Source organism: Chelmon rostratus, chromosome 5 (assembly GCF_017976325.1).
Source record: "Chelmon rostratus isolate fCheRos1 chromosome 5, fCheRos1.pri, whole genome shotgun sequence".
NCBI lineage: Eukaryota > Metazoa > Chordata > Actinopteri > Chaetodontiformes > Chaetodontidae > Chelmon > Chelmon rostratus.
In genome coordinates, this window is record NC_055662.1 from 26,902,006 (window position 1) to 26,926,381 (window position 24,376).

Below are 24,376 nucleotides of genomic sequence, written 5' to 3' on the forward strand. Positions count from 1 at the left end.
GCAACCTGACAGAATCGCAAAAAATCATCTTTAATCATGTTTGGCACAAAACACAAAACCAGGACAGTTGTTGTCTGTAACCTCATGAAAACAGTCCAGACTTTCATTCATTAGTGACAATAATAAATCCTGATTGTTTCACCTCCTCAATCACTTCTGAATTGATTAAAATAACATAGTGCTGGAGTTCTTTGTGAGCCGGAAAGTCCTCAGCTCTTGACCTTCTGTCGGGTTTATCGTTGCAGTTTTGCAGACTTTGGATCGAGCTCAGCTCAAAGTGTTGACCATCCTGTTCGTGTGACACATTTTTCTTTGAAATTAAATTCCATCATCTTCTTGTTTTGTGTCGCATTGTTTCTGAGATATTTGCTTTTCCATTTATGAGCCAGTATTTCAGTGGTTTCTTGTAGCGCTTCATTTCTTTTCTCCTGTCTGCTCTCGTCTGATTTGACCTTCTTTTCTCTGGTTTTCATCTTCCAGGATCTTTCATGTCCACCAGGTCTGTCCCTCCTCATTTTCTAATTTCCCCTCAACTTATTTCAGTGTTTCCTCTTCTTTTCTGTGTGTTACAGAAGTCTGCCGTGCTGTCAATCCTGTTTATCACCTTTGAAAATGTGGATGAGTTTGTTGTGGACTGCAGAGCTGGATGGGAAAGTCCAGTTTTTACCCATGTGCAGTGTGAGGATCCTTAACTGGACTTCAGTTATGTACATGCCTGTGAGCTAGTCTAAAGATAAAGGGAAAATACAATAACACAGCATCAAATATGTGACAGCATATGAATATCTGTATATGACGAACATCTCAACAGCCCAGTAAGCAGTGTATATATAGTGTATGTTAACTAGCCAGACAGTACAGGTGTGGTCATCATGTGACCACCACTGCACGACAGACAAATGGAAGAGTTTTACTTCTTCAGCAAGATTACGCAAAGTGTAACTAACAATAAAATCCATGAAGGCAAATCATGTTCAACAGACAATCTGCTTCTTAAACCAGGAGCAACAGCTGTAACAGATGTGTTAAAGCATCAGTAATGATAATAACAGAACTCTCTGAGAGGAACCATTCTGCCCAACAAGTGCTTTAAGTACGTTTTGGGTGATAAGTGCACTTTACAAATGTCAAATCTTGAATACAGGACTTTTACTTACAACAGTATTTTTACAGAGCGGTGCTGCTACTTTTTCCTTTGGTAAAGGAAAGGATCAGTTGCAATAAGACAACTGAGCTAAAGCGGAAAAGAAAAAGTCACAGCAGAGCCGAGGTTTTAGCTTCTTAATCTAGAAGATCTCAGACTGACAACATCAAGATTAATCCTTGTTGTCAGCAGCCCTGATAAAAATTAAAATGTGATATAAGAAAATAGCAAAGCAGGAGAAAAATAATAACACATATGACTGATCATATGACTGATCATGACCAGGTTTGTGCAGTCACACCAGAGGGTGGACTGCTGTCATCTGGGATCTACTCTTCACCAGATTTGAAGTGATGTATCCAACCTCAGATGCTCTCCTTTGCTTTCTTTCACGACTTGACCCAAACGTGTTAACAGCTCTGGAAGGTCAACATTCTTCTGCCACAGAAACCTGTAGCGACACTGTCTGATCATGTCCTTCAATGGAGGATGTTGCTGATACTTTTCCATCAAACCTGGACTCTCCTCTCTGGGTGTTGATATCAGCACCAGGCAATGATCAAACGGTCGATCACTGAAGAGTCGAAGGAAGCTGCAGAGCCTCAGTTTGTGTTGCTCAGTGAAGTCTTCAGGCTGCAGAACCAGCAGGAACACATGAGGTCCAGGATCACAGACTGATTCCAGAACTCTTCTCACTCTGTGTGGGAGGAGGAGGAGATCTGGAGTGTTGATGAGAACGATTTCTTTCTCCTTCACGTGTCCTCTTTCTGTCAGAAACCAGCCTGCATCTTCCTCAGTGTTGAACTTAGTCTCTCCCAGTATGAAGTTCCCCACTGAACTCCTCTGAGACCAGCTGCTCCCCAGCAGAACAACCCTCAGCTCAGACACTGAAAGGAAAACACTGAATTAGGACACACAGTAAGTGCAGACTTCATCCATGTAGAAAACTGGATTAACAACCAGTAAGGACGCTTCTTTAAAGGATAACTTTCGTTTTTTACAACCTGGACCTTATTTGTAGCATTAAATACGACCATTTACTTACCCAGACAACTTTGGTGGCATTTGGAGTCGTTTTCAAGAAATTAGCCCCAGAGGAGCGGCGCGCATATCCATATAATGCGAGTACTTGGGGCATCCATGCGCAGCCTCTATATAACGCATAATCTGCAGTGAAACTCGTTCATATTCCAATATTTTGTTATGATATGCTGGTGCTATTCCCCTCTGAGCCCGTGGTGGCATGATATCAACAGCCGGCGTCTCTAGACAACTACCTCTGACACGGATGATGTCATTTCCGAAGCAGCCAGCCACAACACGGCTAACTCTGCGGCTAGTGTAGCTGTAATTTGCGACTGTTATTTTTCACAAAATGGGTGAATATTTTTCCGACTCTGAGGTGGTGGACGATGACTTTGTTTACGATGGACGTCCTTACCGTTTTGAGCCAGAGTACACGGAGGCAGAGAGAGGAACAGCTGGCCAAACAACAACAAACGGCTTCGCGTCCACGAGTAGACGGTAACTGGTGGTGTTCTTGTGGACAATGTTCATCGATGACAACAGAGGAGGAATGCCTCTGTTGCTCAGAGTGGGACTTGCGGCCAGGAGATACGTATCACAACACTGGAGGATTTCCACGCAATGATAAACCGGGCTGTGGTGGAGACCAAAAGTGAACTGGAAGACCCAGCCAAAGCCTGCAGGACCAAATGGGCAACTTTCGATTGAGTAAGTAGCTTACACACATGTATAGATTGTTTATTTGCTTTGGTTTTGTTTGCTTTACGCATAAGCCTGACTTCATGAGTGCAAACTTTTCTCCCTCCTCTGAATTTACTTTATTCTAATCAACTCTCTCTCAAAATAAAATGTCATTTTGTTCTGACAATTTGGAAATACGCAATAATGAACCATAGCTGTGCCAAACTACAGCTAAACTAGCCGACCGCCACAGAGTTAGCCGTGTTGTGGCTGGTTGCTCGCAGCGCATGCCGTTCGGTAATGACATCATCCGCGTCAGAGGTAGTTGTCTAGAGACCCTGGATGTTGATAACATGCCACCACGGGCTCAGAGGGGAATAGTGCCAGCATATCATAACAAAATATTGGAATATGAACGAGTTTCGCTGCAGATTATGCGTTATATAGAGGCTGCGCATGGATGATCCGATCACTCGCATTATACGGATATACGCCGCTCCTCTGGGGCTAATTTCTTGAAAACGACTCCAAATGCCAACAAAGTTGTCGGGGTGAGTAAATGGTCGTATTTAATGTTATAAATAAAGTCCAGGTTGTAAAAAACAAAAGTTATCCTTTAAGGTGGAACTAAGAGATTCAGTTGTCCATTATTAACTTGAAACTCACAAATTCACCAGCGAGCTTTCAAACTGAAATTAAATGAGATGTTTGCAACCATCACTGACAACACTGTAATTCCAGATGTTAATATAGACGAATAAATCTGAGTGAGTTGGGTTGAACTTACTGTCAGGTGGCAGGAATTCAAAGCTGCTGCTGCGTGTCACATGTGGCTCTGTAGAGACAGGAAATGGACATATTCATTCATTCATTCTTTCATCCTGGTAGTGGACTGCTGGTGTCCACAACCAGCGTTAACATTTTCACAGCCTTAACAGCCTGATAGTTATTATCTACTCTGCCTGAACCAATTCCATTACACTTGCATCTGGATCAACATCTGGAGGCCACACCTGTGATGATGCCATGATATGGGTTGAAACTGGCAGGTTCAGGCCTATGTAAGCATACGTCATGTTTTGTTTTGATATAATAAGAAAAAGAAATTGATTTGTATTTATTTGTTCATGTATTTTTGTGGATCTTGTTTAAAAGCTGCACAATGTGATCTAAAAGGGTTAAAAAGGCATCATTTTTCATGTCCCTCCACTTTGAGACAGGAGGTCTCTCAATACAGCATGCAGTCAGTTTGTGGGTTCACTCTCTGTGCACAGAGGACACATGTTTTAGTTTTAGTGCTCTTCTCTCGTCTCTTCTTCCTTCAGAATTTTTTCTTACCTTCATGATGGAGGACGAGGTGACTTCCCTGATGACGTCTCAAGACTCCGATGAATGGTAGAGAACGCACTGTCTCCGTCTCATATTCCGACATGTCGCAATCAAACATGTGGTCATGCATCAGCATCTCATGTATCATCTGATCCTCTGGAGACACTGAATTAGAAAATACAGTTAGTGTAGACTTAATTCATGTTGAAGACAAGAAAACAGGAAGAACAGACAGAGAGGAAATCATCGTTTCTTTAAGATGAGAGTCTGTCCTCCATTATTAACTTGAAACTCACAAATTCACCAGCGAGCTCTCAAACACTGAAATTAAATGAGATGTTTGTACCCACAACCTACAAAACACTGTAATTCCAGATGTTAATATAGACGAGAATAAATCTGCATCAGTCGGGTTGAACTTACAGTCAGGTGGCAGGAATCCATAGCTGCTGCTCAGATGCTCTCCTTTGCTTTCTTTCACGACTTGACCCAAACGTGTTAACAGCTCTGGAAGGTCAACATTCTTCTGCCACAGAAACCTGTAGCGACACTGTCTGATCATGTCCTTCAATGGAGGATGTTGCTGATACTTTTCCATCAAACCTGGACTCTCCTCTCTGGGTGTTGATATCAGCACCAGGCAATGATCAAACGGTCGATCACTGAAGAGTCGAAGGAAGCTGCAGAGCCTCAGTTTGTGTTGCTCAGTGAAGTCTTCAGGCTGCAGAACCAGCAGGAACACATGAGGTCCAGGATCACAGACTGATTCCAGAACTCTTCTCACTCTGTGTGGGAGGAGGAGGAGATCTGGAGTGTTGATGAGAACGATTTCTTTCTCCTTCACGTGTCCTCTTTCTGTCAGAAACCAGCCTGCATCTTCCTCAGTGTTGAACTTAGTCTCTCCCAGTATGAAGTTCCCCACTGAACTCCTCTGAGACCAGCTGCTCCCCAGCAGAACAACCCTCAGCTCAGACACTGAAAGGAAAACACTGAATTAGGACACACAGTAAGTGCAGACTTCATCCATGTAGAAAACTGGATTAACAACCAGTAAGGACGCTTCTTTAAGGTGGAACTAAGACATTCAGTCGTCCATTATTAACTTGAAACTCACAAATTCACCAGCGAGCTTTCAAACTGAAATCAAATTAGATGTTTGCACCCACAACCTACAAAACACTGTTAATATCAATGAGAATAAATCTGAGTGAGTCGGGTTGAACTTACTGTCAGGTGGCAGGAATTCAAAGCTGCTGCTGCGTGTCGCATGTGGCGCTGTGGAGACAGAAAATGGACATATTCATTCATTCATTCATCCTGGTGGTGGACTGCTGGTGTCCACAACCAGCGTTAACATTTTCACAGCCTTAGCAGCCTGATAGCTGCACAGTGTGAGTGAGGATGTGATCTAAAAGGGTTAAAAAGGCATCATTTTTCATGTCCCTCCACTTTGAGACAGGAGGTCTCTCAATACAGCATGCAGTCAGTTTGTGGGTTCACTCTCTGTGCACAAAGGACACATGTTTTTGTTCAGACACCACCTCTCTCCGTTTACCCTCCCAAAATGTGATTGACAGCCTCACTCCCTCATTAGAAAACACTCAGAGAGAATTTGCTTGTTCTGTCTGCTGTCTCTCACTTTCTGGATGTTTCCTCTGTTTCTTCTTCTTCTCTGATTGTCTGCTCTTCTCTCGTCTCTTCTTCCTTCAGAATTTTTTCTTACCTTCATGATGGAGGACGAAGTGACTTTCCTGATGACGTCTCAAGGCTCTGAATAATGGACGAGGACGCACTGTCTCCGTCTCACATTCCGACATGTCATCCTCTGAAGACACTGAATTAGAAAACACAGTTAGTGTAGACTTAATTCATGTTGAAGACAAGAAAACAGGAAGAACAGACAGAGAGGAAATCATCGTTTCTTTAAGGTGGATTTGAGATTCTGTCCTCCATTATTAACATGAAACAAATTCACCAGCGAGCTTTCAAACACTGAAACTAAATGAGATGTTTGTACCCACCACCTACAAAACACTGTAATTCCAGATGTTAATATAGACGAGAATAAATCTGCATCAGTCGGGTTGAACTTACAGTCAGGTGGCAGGAATTCATAGCTGCTGCTGTGTGTCACATGTGGCTCTGTAGAGACAGGAAATGTAGAAATTCATCAGAATCAGAATTAAGTTTATTGGCCAAGTATGTGTGCAAACACAAAGAATTTGACTCCGGTTTAAACATGGCACTTAATGTACTTGCACAGGTAAAAAGATGTGCAAAAGAATTGTAAGTGCTTTCCAAATGCACCCTGACCTGGATGAATCTTGTCAGACACAAAACAGCCTAAACAAGTTAATTAGTGCAAAATATAAAATAAACACATATCTAAACAATATATACAAAGAAGCAATAAACAGTATATAGAATGGCATTTACACTGTGTGTTCACAGTGACAGTGAATGATGAATGTACATGCTAAAAACTGTGTATTAATGGATTATAAATGGCCAGTCAGTAGACGTGTTGGTGACTGAACTGTTCAGGGGTGACGGCTCGTGGAAAGAAACCGTTTCTGTATCTGGCTGTTTTGCCGTTGGTAGAAGATGGACCAAACAGTGATCGTGTGGCTGGGTCACCTGTCACTGACATTCACACAAAGCCACCAAAGCACTGACCGGGATCAGCAGTATGCTGAGAAAATGCAGCGGAGAGAGGCGAGGCTCTGAGGCTTTCAAGACCCAGTGAATTATCTTTTTATTATAGGAACAGTCAAGGTAAACTGTGCAAATGTTAAGCCTCATTGAAGCCAACTAAATGAGAGGAGCAGGCTGGATGCCAGTATATCTATATATACTGTCAGGAGAATTCTGTTGTCCATTATTAACTTGAAACTTGCAAATTCACCAGTCCGCCTGCAAATATTTAAATGACTTAAAATGTTTTTGTTTTTCTTACCTTCATGATGGAGGACGAAGTGACTTCCCTGATGACGTCTCAAGACTCTGATGAATGGTAGAGAACGCACTGTCTCCGTCTCATATTCCGCCATGTCGCAATCAAACATGTTGTCATGTATCATCTGATCCTCTGACACTGAATTAGAAAATACAGTTAGTGTAGACTTAATTCATGTTGAAGACAAGAAAACAGGAAGAACAGACAGAGAGGAAATCATCGTTTCTTTAAGATGAGAGTCTGTCCTCCATTATTAACATGAAACTCACAAATTCACCAGCGAGCTTTCAAACACTGAAATTAAATGAGATGTTTGTACCCACCACCTACAACACTGTAATTCCAGATGTTAATATAGACGAGAATAAATCTGAATCAGTCGGGTTGAACTTACAGTCAGGTGGCAGGAATTCATAGCTGCTGCTGTGTGTCACATGTGGCTCTGTAGAGACAGGAAATGTAGACATTCATCAGAATCAGAATTAAGTTTATTGGCCAAGTATGTGTGCAAACACAAGGAATTTGAAAAAACATGTGCAAAAGACTTGTAAGTGCTTTCCAAATGCACCATGACCTGGATGATTCTTGCCAGACACAAAAAAGCCTGAATAACCCTCTCCCTAATAAGATGGAAGTGCTAACGGCGCTAACCAGGCTGCAGCGGGAGTACCGGGAGTGTAACATCATGTGCTTCACAGGCACGTGGCTGAACAAACTCACGCCGGACATGCATGTCGCTTTGGACAGACATTATCTGCTGAGAGCGAACTGGTGAGAAACAGAGAGCGGTAAGAGGAAGGGTGGAGGCATAGCGATGTTTGTGAACAACAAATGGTTAAACCCAGGGCACATCAGTGTAAAGGAGCAGCCATAGAGCTGCTAGCTGTTAGCATTCGCCCATTTTACGTCTCAAGGGAGTTCTCGCACATCATCATGATAGCTGTGTAGTTTGCAGCACCGGGGCTCCGCAGGGTACTGTGCTCTCTCCCTGCCTCTTCACCCTCTACCCATCGGACTTCAGGCACAACACAACCAGCTGCCACCTCCAGAAGGTCTCTGATGATACAGCCATCGTTGGACGTGTATCACAGGGGAACTTTTTGGAATACAGGGAAGTCATTGCTAACTTTGTTGACTGGTGTGGACTAAACCACCTGCTCATCAATGCCGGCAAGACTAAGGAGATAGTGATTGACTTCTGCAGGAAGGCACCACTGACTACACCTGTGTGCATCCAGGTTTTGGACATCGAGATCGTGGGGGAGTACAAACACATGGGTGTCGACCTCAACAATAAACTGGACTGGTCCACGAACACTGATGCCCTGTACAGGAAGGGCCAAAGTCGTCTCCATCTACTGAGAAGACTGAGGTCCTTTGGAGCATGTAGGACATTACTAAAAACTTTTTATGACTCTGTGGTTGCATCTGCAATCTTTTACGCAGTGGTCTGCTGGGGCTGTGGAAGCTCTGAGGGACAGAAAGAGACTCAACAAACAGGTCAGGAGGGCTGGTTCTGTCCTGGACTGCCCTCTGGACACCACTGAGGTCGTAGGTATGGGGAATATGTTAGCCAAGCTGACATCCATCATTGACAACCCCTCCCACCCCCTGCATGACACAGTGGGGGTCCTCAGCAGCTCCTTCAGACTGCTGCATCCACCCTGTAAGAAGGAACGCTACCGCGAGTCCTTCACACCAACATCTGTCAGAGTTCAACTCCAGCATCAGTTAATGTAGCACTGGGTCCACATTCACACTGTTTTTGCACAAACGTGTGATTTATGTTTACTTCAGCCTGCAATCACATACAAAAAATATCTTGTGCAACATTACATTTTTCATTCTCTTTAAGTACTCAAACTATGCATATATAGGTTTTTCTCCTGTGACACATATATATTCATTACTGTGCAATAGAATAAACAATGTACTTAACTGATCCGTACCCACCATGAGCAATTTCTGTTAAAACTGCGATGGCAGTATATTTTTTATAGTTCTTTTGTGGCAATACATACACTTCCAGTCAAACGTTTGGACACAACTTCTCACACTATGGTTTTTCCTTATTTTTATTACTTTCTGCATTGTAGATTCACACTGAAGACATCAGAACTATGAAGGAACACATGTGGAATTATGTAGTAAACAAAAAAGGGTTAAACAAACCAGAATATGTTTTATATTTCAGAGTCTTTGAAGTAGCCACCTTTTGCTCTGATGACAGATTTGCACACTCCTGGCATTCTTATGACCAGCTTCACGAGGCAGTCACCTGAAATAGTTTTCAGTTAACAGGTGTACCGTGTCAAGAGTTAACTTGTGAAATGTCTTGCCTTCTTAATGTGTTTGAGAACATCAGTTGTGTTGTGCAGTAGTAGGGTTGGTACCCAGTTAACCGGCCCATTTGACTACTGTTATAATCATTATTATGGCAAGAACAACTCAGCTGAGTGAAGAGAAACGACGGTCAATCATCATTCTAAGTCATGAAGGTCAGTCGATCCGGAAGATTTCAAGAACTTTGAATGTATCCTGAAGTGCAGTTGCAAAAACCATCAGACGCTCTGATGAAACTGGCTCTCATAAGGACTGCCCCAGGAAAGGAAGACCAAGAGTTAGAGTCCATCAGAGTTACCAGCCTTGGAAACTGTAAATTAACAGCACCTCAGATCAGAGCCCACAGAAATGCTTCACTTAGTTCAAGTAGCAGGCACATCTCAACATCAACTGTTCAGAGAAGACTGCATGAATCAGGCCTTCACGGTCAATAGCTGCATAGAAAATACTACTGAGGAAGAACAACAAGACTTATTTTGGCCAAGAAACACAAGGAATGGACATTAGACCAGTGGAAATCTGTACTTTGGTCTGATGAGTCCAAATTTAAGATCTTCGGTTCCATCCACCATGTCTTTGTGCGATGCAGAAAAGGTGAGTGGATTGTTTCAACATGTCTGGTTCCCACCATGAAGCATGGAGGAGGAGGTGTGATGGTGTGAGGGGGGGCTTTGCTGGTGACACTGTTGGTGATTTATTCAAAATTCAAGGCACACTTAACCAACATGGCTACCACAGCATTCTGCAGCAACATGCCATCCCATCTGATAATGACCCCAAACACACCTCCAGGCTACGTAAGGGCTATTTGACCGAGAAAGAGAGTGATGGAGGGTTGGGTCAGGTGACCTGGCCTCCACAATCACCTCACCTAAACCAAACTAAGAGTGGGATGAGTTGGACCGCAGAGTGCTCAGCACCTCTGGGAGCTCCTTCAAGACTGTTGGAAAACCATTTCAGGTGACTGCCTCATGAAGCTGGTTGAAAGAATGCCAAGAGTGTGCAAAGCTGTCATCAAAGCAAACTTCAAAGAATCTAAAATATAAAACAGTAAGTTTGTTTAACCCGTTTTTGTTTACTACATAATTCCACATGTGCTCCTTCATAGTTTTGATGTCTTCAGTGTGAATCCGCAATGCAGAAAGTAAAAAAAAAATAAAGAAAAAACACTGAGTGAGTCTTGTATTTTTCTATTTTGTTGTTATTCCTACTACTTTTGCTGCTGCCTGTAACACTCGAATTTCCCCTGCTGGGGATTAATAAAGTCTTAACTTACCTTAACAAGTTAAATTCAGTTCAGCTGTGAGCTTCAAATATTCAAATCCAATAACATGTGAGTTTGCACCTACCACCTGCAAACACTCTCAGTCTAGATGTTCACACACAGGAGAATAATTCTGATTCAGGTCACTTGAACTCACTGTTGGCTGGCAGAAATTCATAGCTGCGGGTTCGTTCCCCTGCTCTCAGGTCAGCGGTCACTGTAAGGACACAGAACACGTTCACATGTAATCCTGACTGAAGGGACTGTTTCTGGATGAAATATTGATTTTTGATGTTTTTACTTTTTGTGAAAACTAGTAAAAACAAGAACAAAACCAGATGTGTGGAAGAAGCTTCTGTCTTTGATCCAGACAGAGAGTCGGCAGACAAAACCATGAAAGATTAAAGCAACATCTGAAGAAGACTGAAGACAACATGAAACATCTCTGAGAGACATCTGATGAATGCAAGCTGTCCTTAAATTCCACTAAAACTAAATGTAGAATTTTTTGGAAACCATTAGCAGAGACATTAAAATAAGAATAAATGATGTAGAAATTGAAAGTGTGTGGAACAACATTTTTGAGTGTGATCATTAATTATACTACATTATACCCGTAAGGAAGCTTCTTTAAGGTGGAGTAATTAATGGACTAAAATAATTCCAGATGTTAATATAGACGAGAATTAATCTGAGTGAGTCGGGTTGAACTTACTGTCAGGTGGCAGGAATTCAAAGCTGCTGCTGCGTGTCGCATGTGGCGCTGTGGAGACAGAAAATGGACATATTCATTCATTCATTCATCCTGGTGGTGGACTGCTGGTGTCCACAACCAGCGTTAACATTTTCACAGCCTTAGCAGCCTGATAGCTGCACAGTGTGAGTGAGGATGTGATCTAAAAGGGTTAAAAAAAGCATCATTTTTCATGTCCCTCCACTTTGAGACAGGAGGTCTCTCAATACAGCATGCAGTCAGTTTGTGGGTTCACTCTCTGTGCACAAAGGACACATGTTTTAGTTCAGACACCACCTCTCTCTGTTTACCCTCCCAACATGTGATTGACAGCCTCACTCCCTCATTAGAAAACACTCAGAGAGAATTTGCTTGTTCTGTCTGCTGTCTCTCACTTTCTGGATGTTTCCTCTGTTTCTTCTTCTTCTCTGATTGTCTGCTCTTCTCTCGTCACTTCTTCCTTCAGAATTTTTTCTTACCTTCATGATGGAGGACGAAGGGACTTTCCTGATGACGTCTCAAGGCTCTGAATAATGGACGAGGACGCACTGTCTCCGTCTCACATTCCGACATGTCATCCTCTGAAGACACTGAATTAGAAAACACAGTTAGTGTAGACTTAATTCATGTTGAAGACAAGAAAACAGGAAGAACAGACAGAGAGGAAATCATTGTTTCTTTAAGGTGGATTTGAGATTCTGTCCTCCATTATTAACTTGAAACAAATTCACCCTCAGCTTTCAAACACTGAAACTAAATGAGATGTTTGTACCCACCACCTACAAAACACTGTAATTCCAGATGTTAATATAGACGAGAATAAATCTGCATCAGTCGGGTTGAACTTACAGTCAGGTGGCAGGAATTCATAGCTGCTGCTGTGTGTCACATGTGGCTCTGTAGAGACAGGAAATGTAGACATTCATCAGAATCAGAATTAAGTTTATTGGCCAAGTATGTGTGCAAACACAAAGAATTTGACTCCGGTTTAAACATGGCACTTAATGTACTTGCACAGGTAAAAAGATGTGCAAAAGAATTGTAAGTGCTTTCCAAATGCACCCTGACCTGGATGAATCTTGTCAGACACAAAACAGCCTAAACAAGTTAATTAGTGCAAAATATAAAATAAACACATATCTAAACAATATATACAAAGAAGCAATAAACAGTATATAGAATGGCATTTACACTGTGTGTTCACAGTGACAGTGAATGATGAATGTACATGCTAAAAACTGTGTATTAATGGATTATAAATGGCCAGTCAGTAGACGTGTTGGTGACTGAACTGTTCAGGGGTGACGGCTCGTGGAAAGAAACCGTTTCTGTATCTGGCTGTTTTGCCGTTGGTAGAAGATGGACCAAACAGTGATCGTGTGGCTGGGTCACCTGTCACTGACATTCACACAAAGCCACCAAAGCACTGACCGGGATCAGCAGTATGCTGAGAAAATGCAGCGGAGAGAGGCGAGGCTCTGAGGCTTTCAAGACCCAGTGAATTATCTTTTTATTATAGGAACAGTCAAGGTAAACTGTGCAAATGTTAAGCCTCATTGAAGCCAACTAAATGAGAGGAGCAGGCTGGATGCCAGTATATCTATATATACTGTCAGGAGAATTCTGTTGTCCATTATTAACTTGAAACTTGCAAATTCACCAGTCCCCTTGCAAATATTTAAATGACTTAAAATGTGGACTTCTTCTCTCATTGTTCTTTATCTCTCATCTCTTGGTCCTTCGTAATTCTGTTTTACCTTCATTGTGATGGATGACGCGATGATCCAGAATACAAATCTCCTCCGGACGTCTCCTCATCGCCTCCTCATGTCTCCTCATCACCTCGCATCTCCTCATCTCCTCACATCTCATCTCCTCCTCATGTCTCCTCATCTCCTCACGTCTCCTCATCTCCTCCTCACTTCTCCTCATCTCCTCACATCTCATCTCCTCCTCACGTCTCCTCATCTCCTCCTCACGTCTCCTCATCTCCTCACATCTCATCTCCTCCTCACGTCTCCTCATCTCCTCACATCTCATCTCCTCCTCACGTCTCTTCATCTCCTCTTGTCTCCTCAGCTCCTCTGCGAGCAACCCTGAATTAGAAAACACAATGCAGACTTAATCCATGTTAAATACAAGAAAACATTGAAATTAAATTAAGTGTGAGTTTGTATCCACCACCTTCAAAACAGAGTAATTCTGGATGTTGATACAGACGAGACAAGAATAAATCTGACTCAGTTCAGCTTAACTTACTCAAAGATGAGACGAAGAGTTCAGCGACGTTGCTGTGTGGCTCTGTAGAGACAGAACATTTACATCTTCATTCATTCTTTCATCCAGATGTAATCTGGAACAAACCTGCTCATTACAGTGACTGTCGGTGTCCACAACCCGCATTAACATTTTCACAGCCTTAATAGACTTGATTGAATAAAATACAATCCAGCTCAGCTGTGTCAGCTGGTGGGAGGCCACCTTAAAGCTGGGGTGCACAGTGTGTTTTTAGCGCTTTTGCACAAATTCCATACTAATATTTCAGCATTGTGTGATTCAAGTGGATAGAGACAAAACTGTTGTTCTCCAGCAGATGGCCGTGCACGTCCCTTCAGATAATGGCAGAAAATTCTGCATCTTCTGTTACATTTACGAGAGCTCTTTGCCCTCAACAGCATTCAAACAGCATGTGTCCCCATGAACACAGAAGGGATGAACATTCATGAGTAACCTGATCTTTTTGAGATGAGTTCTGTTGTTCTCAAAACAGCTTTTCTCGTGAAACTGCTGCGTTGTAAATACAACTGTAGCTCACAGTGAGACACTGAGAGCAGGCAGTGTGTTCTGCAGACTGATTAATCTTACCAGACTGAGTGGATGGTGAGGCCCCCATGATGTCACTCTTCTGCAAAGGTCACAGACTGACTGGAGGCCAGCTGCTGGGTTTACAAACCTACAGAGAGAAAATCAGAAAATGCTCATTTATCTTGTTTGTTAACTTGTTTTGCCTCATGTTACATCAGCAAACCTCCCAACACGCAATCACAGCAAATTATATGTATTACAAGTTATAGTCAACTTTTGCAATAACCACGTACAGATTGTTGCAAATGTAAATTAATACAGACTGTACTGCACGCAGCCATGGATATATCTACTTTTCTACTTGCACTTACTGTACTTAATTCACTGTATGCACAAAAAGCAACTTAATACATAAACTGCACCAGAACTCTTAGTTAATATTCATTCAGCTCCAACTGGGGGCACCACAGGTCAGTGGCCCCCTTTTCATTCACTGTGTGCCCTCAGAAGAAAAAAGCATGTCATCAGTGTCAGCCTGGTAATGACTGTGATTCATGAAAATCCACCATATAGCTTTTAAAACACACAGCACACAGTGAGATTATCAGGATATTTTGTCTGTTGTCAGTTTGGATGATCACTTTCATAAATTATCTTTCAGTCAAAAGGTAGATGCTCCAAGCACTTTTTGACAAGTGGAAAACTGTCTCTGCCTGGCTGTATTGTATATTTAAAGATATTTAAAACGGTAAAAAGCACCGTAGGCCTATTGGTTATAGGGCACAGCGCAGGTAATCAAAGTTTATTTTCTACAAGCTATAACCCATCTGTAAATAATGTTAATTACACTCTAGTTTCCAAATATAAAGAAGACATACCAAGCACATTTGAACAATTCTATCATTACCATTATTTTGCTACAAATGTAGGAAATATCTAAAAGAATATGTAAAAACATGCAAAAAAAATAAGTACACTATACAACCTCCATAAATTATAAACGATATGAAATTTGTAAATAAAATCTGTGTATTATACTGCAACAAATAGCAAATATCCATATAGCAATATATCTGTTGTGCAACGTGTAAGAAGTTGTATGGAGAAGTTTGATGAAGACACACCTCTGCTATCACCGCAGACATTCATTTCTGTGTATCTGCACGCGATGACTTTTCGGTCCAGATAAGAGAAGCTCGAGACCCTCAGAGAGGGTGTACCGCTTTAAGAGGCTGCGCGCGCACCCGCGGACCGTCACTCTCCGACAGCTTCTGAACAACTGCACTTATACATGAACTGATAATGATATATAGCACATGATACTGTAAATAATATATTACAGGGTGTCTGTTTATCTCAAGCTTCGCCATTTATATGCCAGTTCCGCAGAAAACCCGATCCATGTTCCTTCATCCCTTCCTTCCTATCATTATTAAGGCCTACTCATTATAGTTACTGTCGTTGTTGTTATATGTAAAACGATTTCACAAAAAATAATGACTTATTCCAAAACCCATGAAATAGTGCAAGTATGGCTTGTTTGTGTGTGTCTTGATGAAAACGTTTGCTAACAGACATAAAACACGACAGACTGCTGGTGCTTCTCCAACAGTTCACATTTAGCCTGTAGCATGTCAGCTGTCACTTCCTCCGCTCTACCTATGCTAAATGGCGTCTACACACATATGGACATAAACTTTAGCAACGGACTGAAATCTCCTCTTTTCATGGAGACTTTAGGGTTTAAACGCTGGTTGAAAACACATCCGGATCTCTCGGTTGAGGCCAAAAACACGGACAGTCCTGTGCTGTCCCACCTGTTTACAGTCTCTCTTTGCGCTCTTTGGGTGGGACAGACGAAGGCCTGTGACACACATTACACAAAAAGCAGCGAAGTGTTCGGACAGTAAACTCTGCTCCCACACGACTCGCTGTTTCCAGCTCTACTTTAACACCGATACGCTACTTCCACTCAATTCTCTTTATCGAATTTCAGTTGAGTTCACTCACCCGCAGATTTTTTTCTTGATACGACACAAACAAACCGAAAGTTCTTCTTCTTCTTCTTCTACTGTTTGGTTTTTACGGCGGTTGGCAACCAACTTACTGGAACATTACCGCCACCCTCTGGACTGGAGTGTGAACAGGAGCGAGACAGGAAACAAAATCGAAAAAACAAAACAAACAAAAAAACAAACAAAAAAACACCCATGTAAATCCTTTGTTCCAGCCCTGTCTCTCTTAAAAATACCAATTTCCTTCCATACATCTTGGATGATTCATTGAGGATGCTCTCTAAGGAAAAACATACCCTTGCTTGCTTTGCAGCCTCCTTTATTTTCTTCCTCTCCTCCTCATATGCTGGACACAACAATAACACATGTTCTACAGATTCCAACTCCCCACAACACTCACACTTTCCTGTTTGATGTTTGCCTATCATATTCAATGTCTTGTTTAGTCCCGTAGGCCCTCTTCTCTCCTCCTCCTACTGACTCTCCCCCCACCGCACACCTGTTTTTGGATGTTATACAGGTGCCTACCTGTGTCTAAAAAATCCCACACCTCCTGACATGTTATATGCATATGGTTCTTAATTATACTTTTTGCCTCCGATTTGCTTGTATACACTGCGACTTGAGAGCCTGCCAATGCATCTGCACCCTCATTACCATCCGCACCCATATGGGTGGTCCAGTTCATAAATAATACTGTATATTCTGCAAAAGTATATCTTGTCTACAGGACTTCCCAGATTTGATGCTGGCCAGTGCTGCCACACTATCTGATGCCACCACAGAGCTTCGGCGCCCATTCGTCTTAACCCATTCCAAACTAACCATGATGGCTATCAGCTCTGTGGTGTACACTGCCAGTTCGTCTGTAGTTCTCTTTTTAATAGTGACCCTCTCCTCTGGGATATAAACCGCAGCGCCCGTTCGCCCAGTGTTGGGATCCTTGGATCCATCAGTAAACACCATTACTTTATTCACACATTTCTTCTCAAGATACCTCTGCACTACAAATGGGACAGACACCTGCCTCGGTCTCTTTTTAATTTCCCCCTGCAATCTCATATCCACTCCATCTTTATCCATTGAAGGGGAGTTGCGTATAGCGTCCCCACAGAGCCGTCTGTCCTCTAAGAGAAAGCTCGTCTGACCGGAACACATTCTGTAATTTAACATGTTTAACAGGTTTTACGTTGTATTTATAATGTGCTGTGATATTTGCAAACTGGTACAATATGTTGTTAGAACAAAAATAATTCCTCTTACTCTTGATCAGTCTTCTGTTTACAAAAATGATTTTAAAGAACCAAACAGAGCTGCTACTTTTTTCGTTAACATGGCATGTTAACGTCTTTTGATCATGATCGCGTGGATGAAGGTGCAGCGATACTGCGCAGAGAATTAAATATTCGTCGGGAGATAGTTATCAGACCACGATGTTCTTGCTTTTCCAGACAGTTAGGTGTTAGGCCACCACCCGTTCTTCGTGCATCTGCCTTCTTTCTGTTGGCTGAGTAAAAGTCTGTGTTAGTTTAAATATAAGCTTAATTATTTAACATAACATGATATAGATGAGAACACTGTTTTTTCATTTTTAAATTTTATTTCATTCGTTAACAAAAAACAAAACATTATATGAACACAATAAAACCAATTTTACAATGAAAGGGAGCCACTTAATATTTACTTTACAATGTAAAACATGATCAAAATGAGGTAGCTACCTCCATGAGATCATGCCGAGGTCTTACCTGTTTGAACAATGTTTTTATATTTCATTTTAAGCTGCTGCCAAGTGCGCTTCTCCCCCGCTTCTCCACCTAAATGAAATAAATTAATAGGCAACCATTCAAGCAGTTTTGCCCTGTAATATTATTGTGCTTTCAAAGGACTACATTTATACTCACGCATTGACCCGAGCAGCAATGTTCTCCCACGCCGTCTCCCTCTCCTTCGCAGCTGCAGCGGTGTTGGACTTCCGTCTGTGGCATGAACGAGGGGACGGCAGGAGAATTTGTATTACTGTTGTCGACAACGCCACCTAGGGTAGGCCTAGGACACTGCACAAGGCAGACACAGGTTCGTTTACCACCTTCAAGTACGGGGCAGAGACAGTACTTTTAAACATTTAAAATACAGATTTTATTTAATACAATTCTTTTAAAATTAGGCTTCAATAAATGACCAATATAACATGAATCTGACAAATGATGCAAACAACAAAAAAAGAAATCCCAAACCAAAAATACACACAACATGCAAAGAATATAAACACAAAATTCACATTAACAAACCACCAGTTATTTACAGTTAAAATTTACAATATATACATCAATCCTGACTGCTTCTAACACCACGGGACCTAAAGTTCTTTTTGTGCAGTACCAGTCAAATAAAGAGAAACAGTTTTTACCAGAAGTCCGGAACCCACGACTGAACTGGGAGGAGGGACATCCAGAATGGACCAACCCCACACTTGCCAGTGCAATCCAGAACACCGCAATCCAGAACACCGCAATCCAGAACACCGCAATCCAGAACACCGCAATCCAGAACAGCGGAGGTGGGAGGAGTTGTGCCAGCCGTAGCCGGCGCTTTCAGGAGATGCAGCTTAACCCTGCAAGCAGAAGAAGCACCGGTCTCCAGACCCCCACGGAGGCGTACTCTCAGCCTCCGAATAAACGTGTGTGTTACCACGCACAAGAAACCACCACACTACACAAAGAAGAGAGAGCATTAGACTGGCTGGGTACAGCCCAATGGGTCAAAGAGAGAGACATGCCACTTACCCGAACATCAAATGCCACAAGACCACGCAAACGGCGGCCTTTACGCACAGCGGAGACACCACAGAGCAGCGCGAGGTTCCCAACGGCAGCTGTAATTTGTTACAGCTGACCAGGTGTCCACACACGCCACCAGTGCACCACGGAGAGCGGAGTGCTATTTATGCGGAGTAAATCCAACGCAGCTGGACACACCAAGCGCCGCCACAGGCACAACTCCCACGAGAAAGCAGCAAGGATCCACGCACAGGAGAGGCAAAAGAGAATCTGAGCCACTTCAGACCTGGGTTTAAATCCCCTCGGTCCTGCCCCGCAATCAGCGTGAGAGCCAGGTGCGCACACAGGTGCACTCCAAGAAACGGGTGGGGGAGGGCGCACGCTCTCCACACTGCCACACGTCTAAAAACGTGTTCATACTCGCTGTATGAGCGCACTAAAATGTCTAATTTCCAGTGGCGTGAAGTAGGCAGCCTCCCGCTTCCCCGTTGCCATGGTGACTCCTCAAATCGGGGTTCCATTGATGCTGTCTTTTTAAAGTTGCGGTGCACGCGCTTAACTCGAGGTGAACCTACTCTGAGTTAATCAAACTACCTCAAATCTGCTGTTGTGGAATCGAAAACTCAGAGTTTCCTATCTCAGAGTAGATCAACTCAGAGTTCAGGGTTACACTCAGAGTTTGTTGAACCCGCTTTGTGAAACGGACCCCAGGTGTTAATGTTAGAGCTCCGCCTGCTGGACGAAACACTCAACACACCAGAGCTTTTTTCTTTTTTCCTTTTATTTAACACAAGGTGGTTATACAGAGTGTCAACTGAGACCGAACATAAGAAAAATAATAATAATAGAAATAAAAATACACAAAATGCAAAAATCAACTTATTCAAATATCAGCATAAACACAAGGTTTGCACACACTTTGCAGCACCTTGGAGCTTTATGACGCTGCTGGAGGTGTTGATTCAGCTCAGTGGTCTCTGTGGAGGCTGTAGTTTGTTGTCTTTCAGTCAGTGTTGGTGAGGAGCTGCTGTGATCTCTGCCCATCGGTTTCCTGTGTTTGGACCTGCGTGTTTTACCACATCATGTTCTCTCACAGTGTCTCAGGCTGAAGCAGCAGCAGTTCAGACAGGAGCTCGATCAGCTTTGTGGCTTTCATGCAAAAACAGTAATTCCTCTCAAGGCCGACACAAACAGCTCAAACTAAATGTAGCTCATGTAGCAGCCTTCATAATTGTATTTTACAGAAGGGGACAAAGTAACATAATAGAAAAAATGTTAACTAGTGACTAAGATTAAGATGCCAGCCACTTGACTTGCGACTCTGTTCCATTTCAGATATTTGTGCGTCTAGTTTAACTTCCACCTGTTGTATTTCTTCATGTTGTCTTTTGTTCATGGGAACATCTCTGCGGTGTAGCAGCCGCCATTTTCCTTCACCACTCTCTTGTCACATGACAGCTCGTCCTCTCACAGAACTTGGTCGCTGGCTTCGGAGGGATTCTGGGTTTGAAATGCTTTTTGCCTAAAATGGTGTTTGCTGTCGCCCTCTTCCCACTGCCAATCTTCCCGATCAGCACCATCCTGAGACGCTCTCTGCTCTGACCTTCATCATCACCTCCCATCACACTCCTCTGTTTCACATCCTGCAGTTCAGCTTTAAGTCTTGCTTTAGTGTTCTCCTGTTCTACAACGTTCTCCACCTGAGCCTTGGTGAACGTGTCCTTTGTGAAGCATTTGGATCCTTCAGCTGTCATCTTTTCCACAGCTTCCAGCAGCTCTGCGATCTGCTGCTTGTGCTTGACGCTGAGAACAGCATATCTTCCTCCACAGCTCCGACAGACATCCTAAATGTTAACTTTGTTACCTCTAACAAAGTTAACAACATCTGGAGCTATTTTATAAAGTTGAAACCGTTTGCTCCCAGTGTTGCTCAGTATTTTCTTTTTGTCTTCGCTTTTTCCAATCACCACAATTCAGCGTTCACGAGCTGTGAAATAACAAAGATAAAAGATGTAGTTATAAGATTTTATTATAGTAACTGTAATCTGTCATTAATTTAACAGAGACTCAGACAGCAATGGGCATTTAAATAATAAAATAGATTCATGTTTAAATATGCGTATGTGAAGCGTAGTTCCCCATGGTACAAATATTTATTAGCATGCCTTTTCAGTCAGTGATATTACTGATTCACCAAAATGACCATCAGATTTTCTTGTAGAGCAAAATTTTTACTTTCTACTAAAACCTCTGACTGGTACTTCACATATCAACATGTATCTAATGTATCTCAGTATTGTATCTTATATTGTCACTGAATGTGTCTGGATAATAACACCATGTGATTTACTTACACTGGGGGGACGGCGTGTATTCACGGGAAACGCTCACCTCTGTAAAAGACACAGTGATGTCAGGTACAACAGAATAATCCTACAGTCATTTGTGGTCAAGTTCACTTGAACTGAATTACTGTCCTGCACTTACCAGCAAATTTTATTGGTTCCTGATCCAAAGTTAAACTTGGTGCTGCCTCCTTTACAATTTGATCCAGGTGTGTTAACAGCTCTGCAGCTTCAAGGTTCTCCTGCTTCAGGTGTCTGTATCCACACATTCTCATCACGTCTTTTAAAGGTTGCTCTGGTGCATCGAGTTTCAGGGACTGTGAGGCCTCCTCTCTGGGTGCTGAGGTCAGTAACAGTGAATGATCAAATGATCGGTCACTGAAGTTTTCAAGGATCGATTGTAGCTTTAGTTTGTGTTGCTCGGTGAAGTCTTCAGGCTGCAGAACCAGCAGGAACACATGAGGCCCAGGATCAGAGAGTTCCACACAGTTTTCTATGTGTTTTCTCAGTTTGTGTACAGAGGTGTTTGGACGCAGCAGATCAGGTGTGTTGATGAGAACCATTTCTTTGTCCTTTAACTGTCCTCTGACTCTCAGACAGCGGTCTGGTTCTTCCTCAGTGTTGAACTTAGTCTCTCCCAGTATGAAGTTCCCCACTGAACTCCTCTGAGACCAGCTGTTCCCCAGCAGAACAACCTTCAGCTCAGAAACTGAGAGGAAAACACTGAATTAGAAACACCTCCTCGGGGTAGAGTTCATCCAAAATAATACAAAAAGTGGTTTTATAAGCAGTGAGGAAATCCAACCTTAAAACTGAATGTGTCAGCTGTTCTCTTCAAACTAATTCAGCTGTGAGCTTCAAATATTCAAATACAATAACATGTGAGTTTGCACCTACCACCTGCAAACACTCTCAGTCTAGATGTTCACACACAGGAGAATAATTCTGATTCAGTTCACTTGGACTCACGTATGGGTGGCAGAAATTCATAGCTGCTGCTTCGTTTCAGGTCAGCGGTCACTGTAAGGACACAGAACACGTTCACATGTAATCCTGACTGAAGGGACTGTTTCTGGATGACATATTGATTTTTGATGTTTTTACTTGTTTCAGTGAAAACTAGTAAAAACAAGAACAAAACAAGATGTGTGGAAGAAGCTTCTGTGTGTGTGTGTGTGTGTGTGTGTGTGTGTGTGTGTGTGCGTGTGTGTTTGAATGTTCAGTTGTTGATCTGTGACCTATGTTAATGTGGTCCAATTGTTCATTTAATTAGTTTTTTAATGTAATAACAAATAAATGCCAATAAAAATATTGGAGAAAGAAAAAAAAACTTGTTAAATTAAACTGATTTTCACATTGTTGGATTGATCAGTCTGTCCTCTCAGGTGTCTGAGAACTGAGCTGTATTAAAGGTGTTTTTGTTTTACAAATCCATTTGTTAAATGTTCTTCAGTTTATAATGTGAATAGAATTAACTTACAGAATTTTAGTGCACTCACAAACATATAGATCTCAGACAAAAACAAATGGTTTAATTCTGCAGAATTAAACCATTTGTGTTTTTTTTCATTGCAGCAGTAATAAAGATTGTGGTGGTCAAAGTCAGTGCGTTATCAGTGCCGTTTCCAGTTGTAATCTTGTTTTTGTGGCTGTTCTTATCACCAGAACATCTTGTTCACCGTTGGACCCTAACACAGTACACTCTTATCTGTGCATGTAGTGATAAATGAACCAATATGTTTCTCAGTATCAGTAAAGTTCAGCATCTGCTCTGATTTTTGTAGAATTCATGTAAGTGTCAGAACAGTTTATTCAAACAGTTCCACGGGACTCACCTGAGGTGGCTGGTGCTGTTATCTTGTGTTGTTGGCCTTCCATCCTTGATTTTTGTTACTTTGTTTGTTCCTGTAAAAACACACACAGTGATTCTGTTGCAGCTGAACTCAAACACCTGAGGACGAACAGCAATCAGTTTTTACTCATCAGTCTGAGTCTTTCTTCCAGTTTGACACATGCGTTTGTCACAGTTTGTTCGTTTGAATTCATATTTCAGGTGTGTCTGCTCACCAGGTGAGATCCTCTTTGCTGCCAAGCACATCAGTGAAATTACAAACCCCGCACTGAAGCCACACTCACCTGGGACGAGCTCTCCTTTATAAGGTCCCTCCCTTTATGCTCACACAGTGTCATTATCTGACTTCACATTGAAGTAACAAAGTCCACTTTAACACTGGTGGTGGATTTACAGGGCAAGCAGGGACTTTGACTCAATGTGTCTCCTGTACTGTGGAATTGACTATTATATTGCTGACTTATCTTTTTTACACTTATTAATGATTACAGATGTTGTCCCTGCTCACCAGAAGGAAGGGTGATAATTCAGCATAATAAAAGCAGTAGTAAAGGGGTTGTGATGACCAAACCAAAGTTCATTTCGTCGTATAGAAGACTCAAATAGAAACAGAAATCTGCTGACTGTAACAAGACCAGAAAAATACAATTTAAGCTCCATCATGAAATGAAATCAACTAAAATGTCAGAGCCGTCACTCTTGCAGAGTTTGGTGTAACATCACTATTTTCACTAGTTTTGTTTAAGTTGTGGTACAGATTTGCACACAAGAAAAGGAAAAAAGTTTGGTCTTGTTGTTTCTTTAGATCTTTAGAACACAACTGTTTACGACTCAAAGGAACTGACTGTGACAAAGCGCACTTTTTTTTTATTGACACATGACACACAACACACAGCAAGTCCTATTTACATATATTATGTAAATAGGACTGAAAATAGGTAAATAGGTATGAAAATTATTCATACCCTTGCTAATTCTTGTGAGTTTTTAATTTAGTGATGAAATGAATGCAATTTTTCAAGTTTGTGTACCACTTATAAGTGACCAACAATTGAAAGAATGACAACAATACAAAATGTAAAAAAATCTTTATTTCAGAGGTA

At 42.0% G+C, this 24,376-nt stretch overlaps 1 protein-coding gene and 1 long non-coding RNA gene across 3 annotated transcripts; both read right to left on the minus strand.

Moving 5' to 3' along the window:
• Window positions 1–9: 9 nt before the first annotated feature.
• On the minus strand, window positions 10–13,398 carry LOC121606501. 2 transcript variants are annotated; one of them, XM_041936844.1, is made up of 14 exons: window positions 13,234–13,398; window positions 12,326–12,373; window positions 11,956–12,066; window positions 11,459–11,506; window positions 10,901–10,960; window positions 7,531–7,578; window positions 7,137–7,274; window positions 6,275–6,322; window positions 5,904–6,014; window positions 5,408–5,455; window positions 4,604–5,155; window positions 4,190–4,345; window positions 3,639–3,686; window positions 10–2,031 (listed from the first exon to the last, which is right to left on the minus strand). In XM_041936844.1, the coding sequence occupies exons 1-14, from the start codon at window positions 13,385–13,387 to the stop codon at window positions 1,481–1,483; spliced, it is 2,121 nt and encodes a 706-aa protein (XP_041792778.1). In that variant the 5' UTR covers window positions 13,388–13,398; the 3' UTR covers window positions 10–1,480. The 2 variants fall into 2 exon arrangements, with proteins under 2 accessions (XP_041792778.1, XP_041792780.1); XM_041936846.1 differs by lacking the exons at window positions 6,275–6,322; window positions 7,137–7,274.
• Window positions 13,399–13,512: 114 nt separating this feature from the next.
• LOC121607238 lies at window positions 13,513–16,366 on the minus strand. Its single transcript, XR_006006868.1, has 4 exons — window positions 16,292–16,366; window positions 14,342–14,429; window positions 13,736–13,777; window positions 13,513–13,572 (listed from the first exon to the last, which is right to left on the minus strand). It is a non-coding gene; the product is annotated as an uncharacterized LOC121607238 (long non-coding RNA).
• Between the last annotated feature and the right edge of the window lie 8,010 nt (window positions 16,367–24,376).

Coding starts and splice junctions, on each gene's coding strand:
- LOC121606501 (XM_041936844.1), bottom strand. CDS start 13,387: ATGAGGAGACGTGAGGAGATGAGGAGACATGAGGAGGAGATGAGATGT. Junction 12,374..13,233: donor CGTCATCCATCACAATGAAG/GTAAAACAGAAT, acceptor CTGTCTCTACAG/AGCCACATGTGACACACAGC. Junction 7,275..7,530: donor TGAATTCCTGCCACCTGACT/GTAAGTTCAACC, acceptor TTTCTAATTCAG/TGTCAGAGGATCAGATGATA.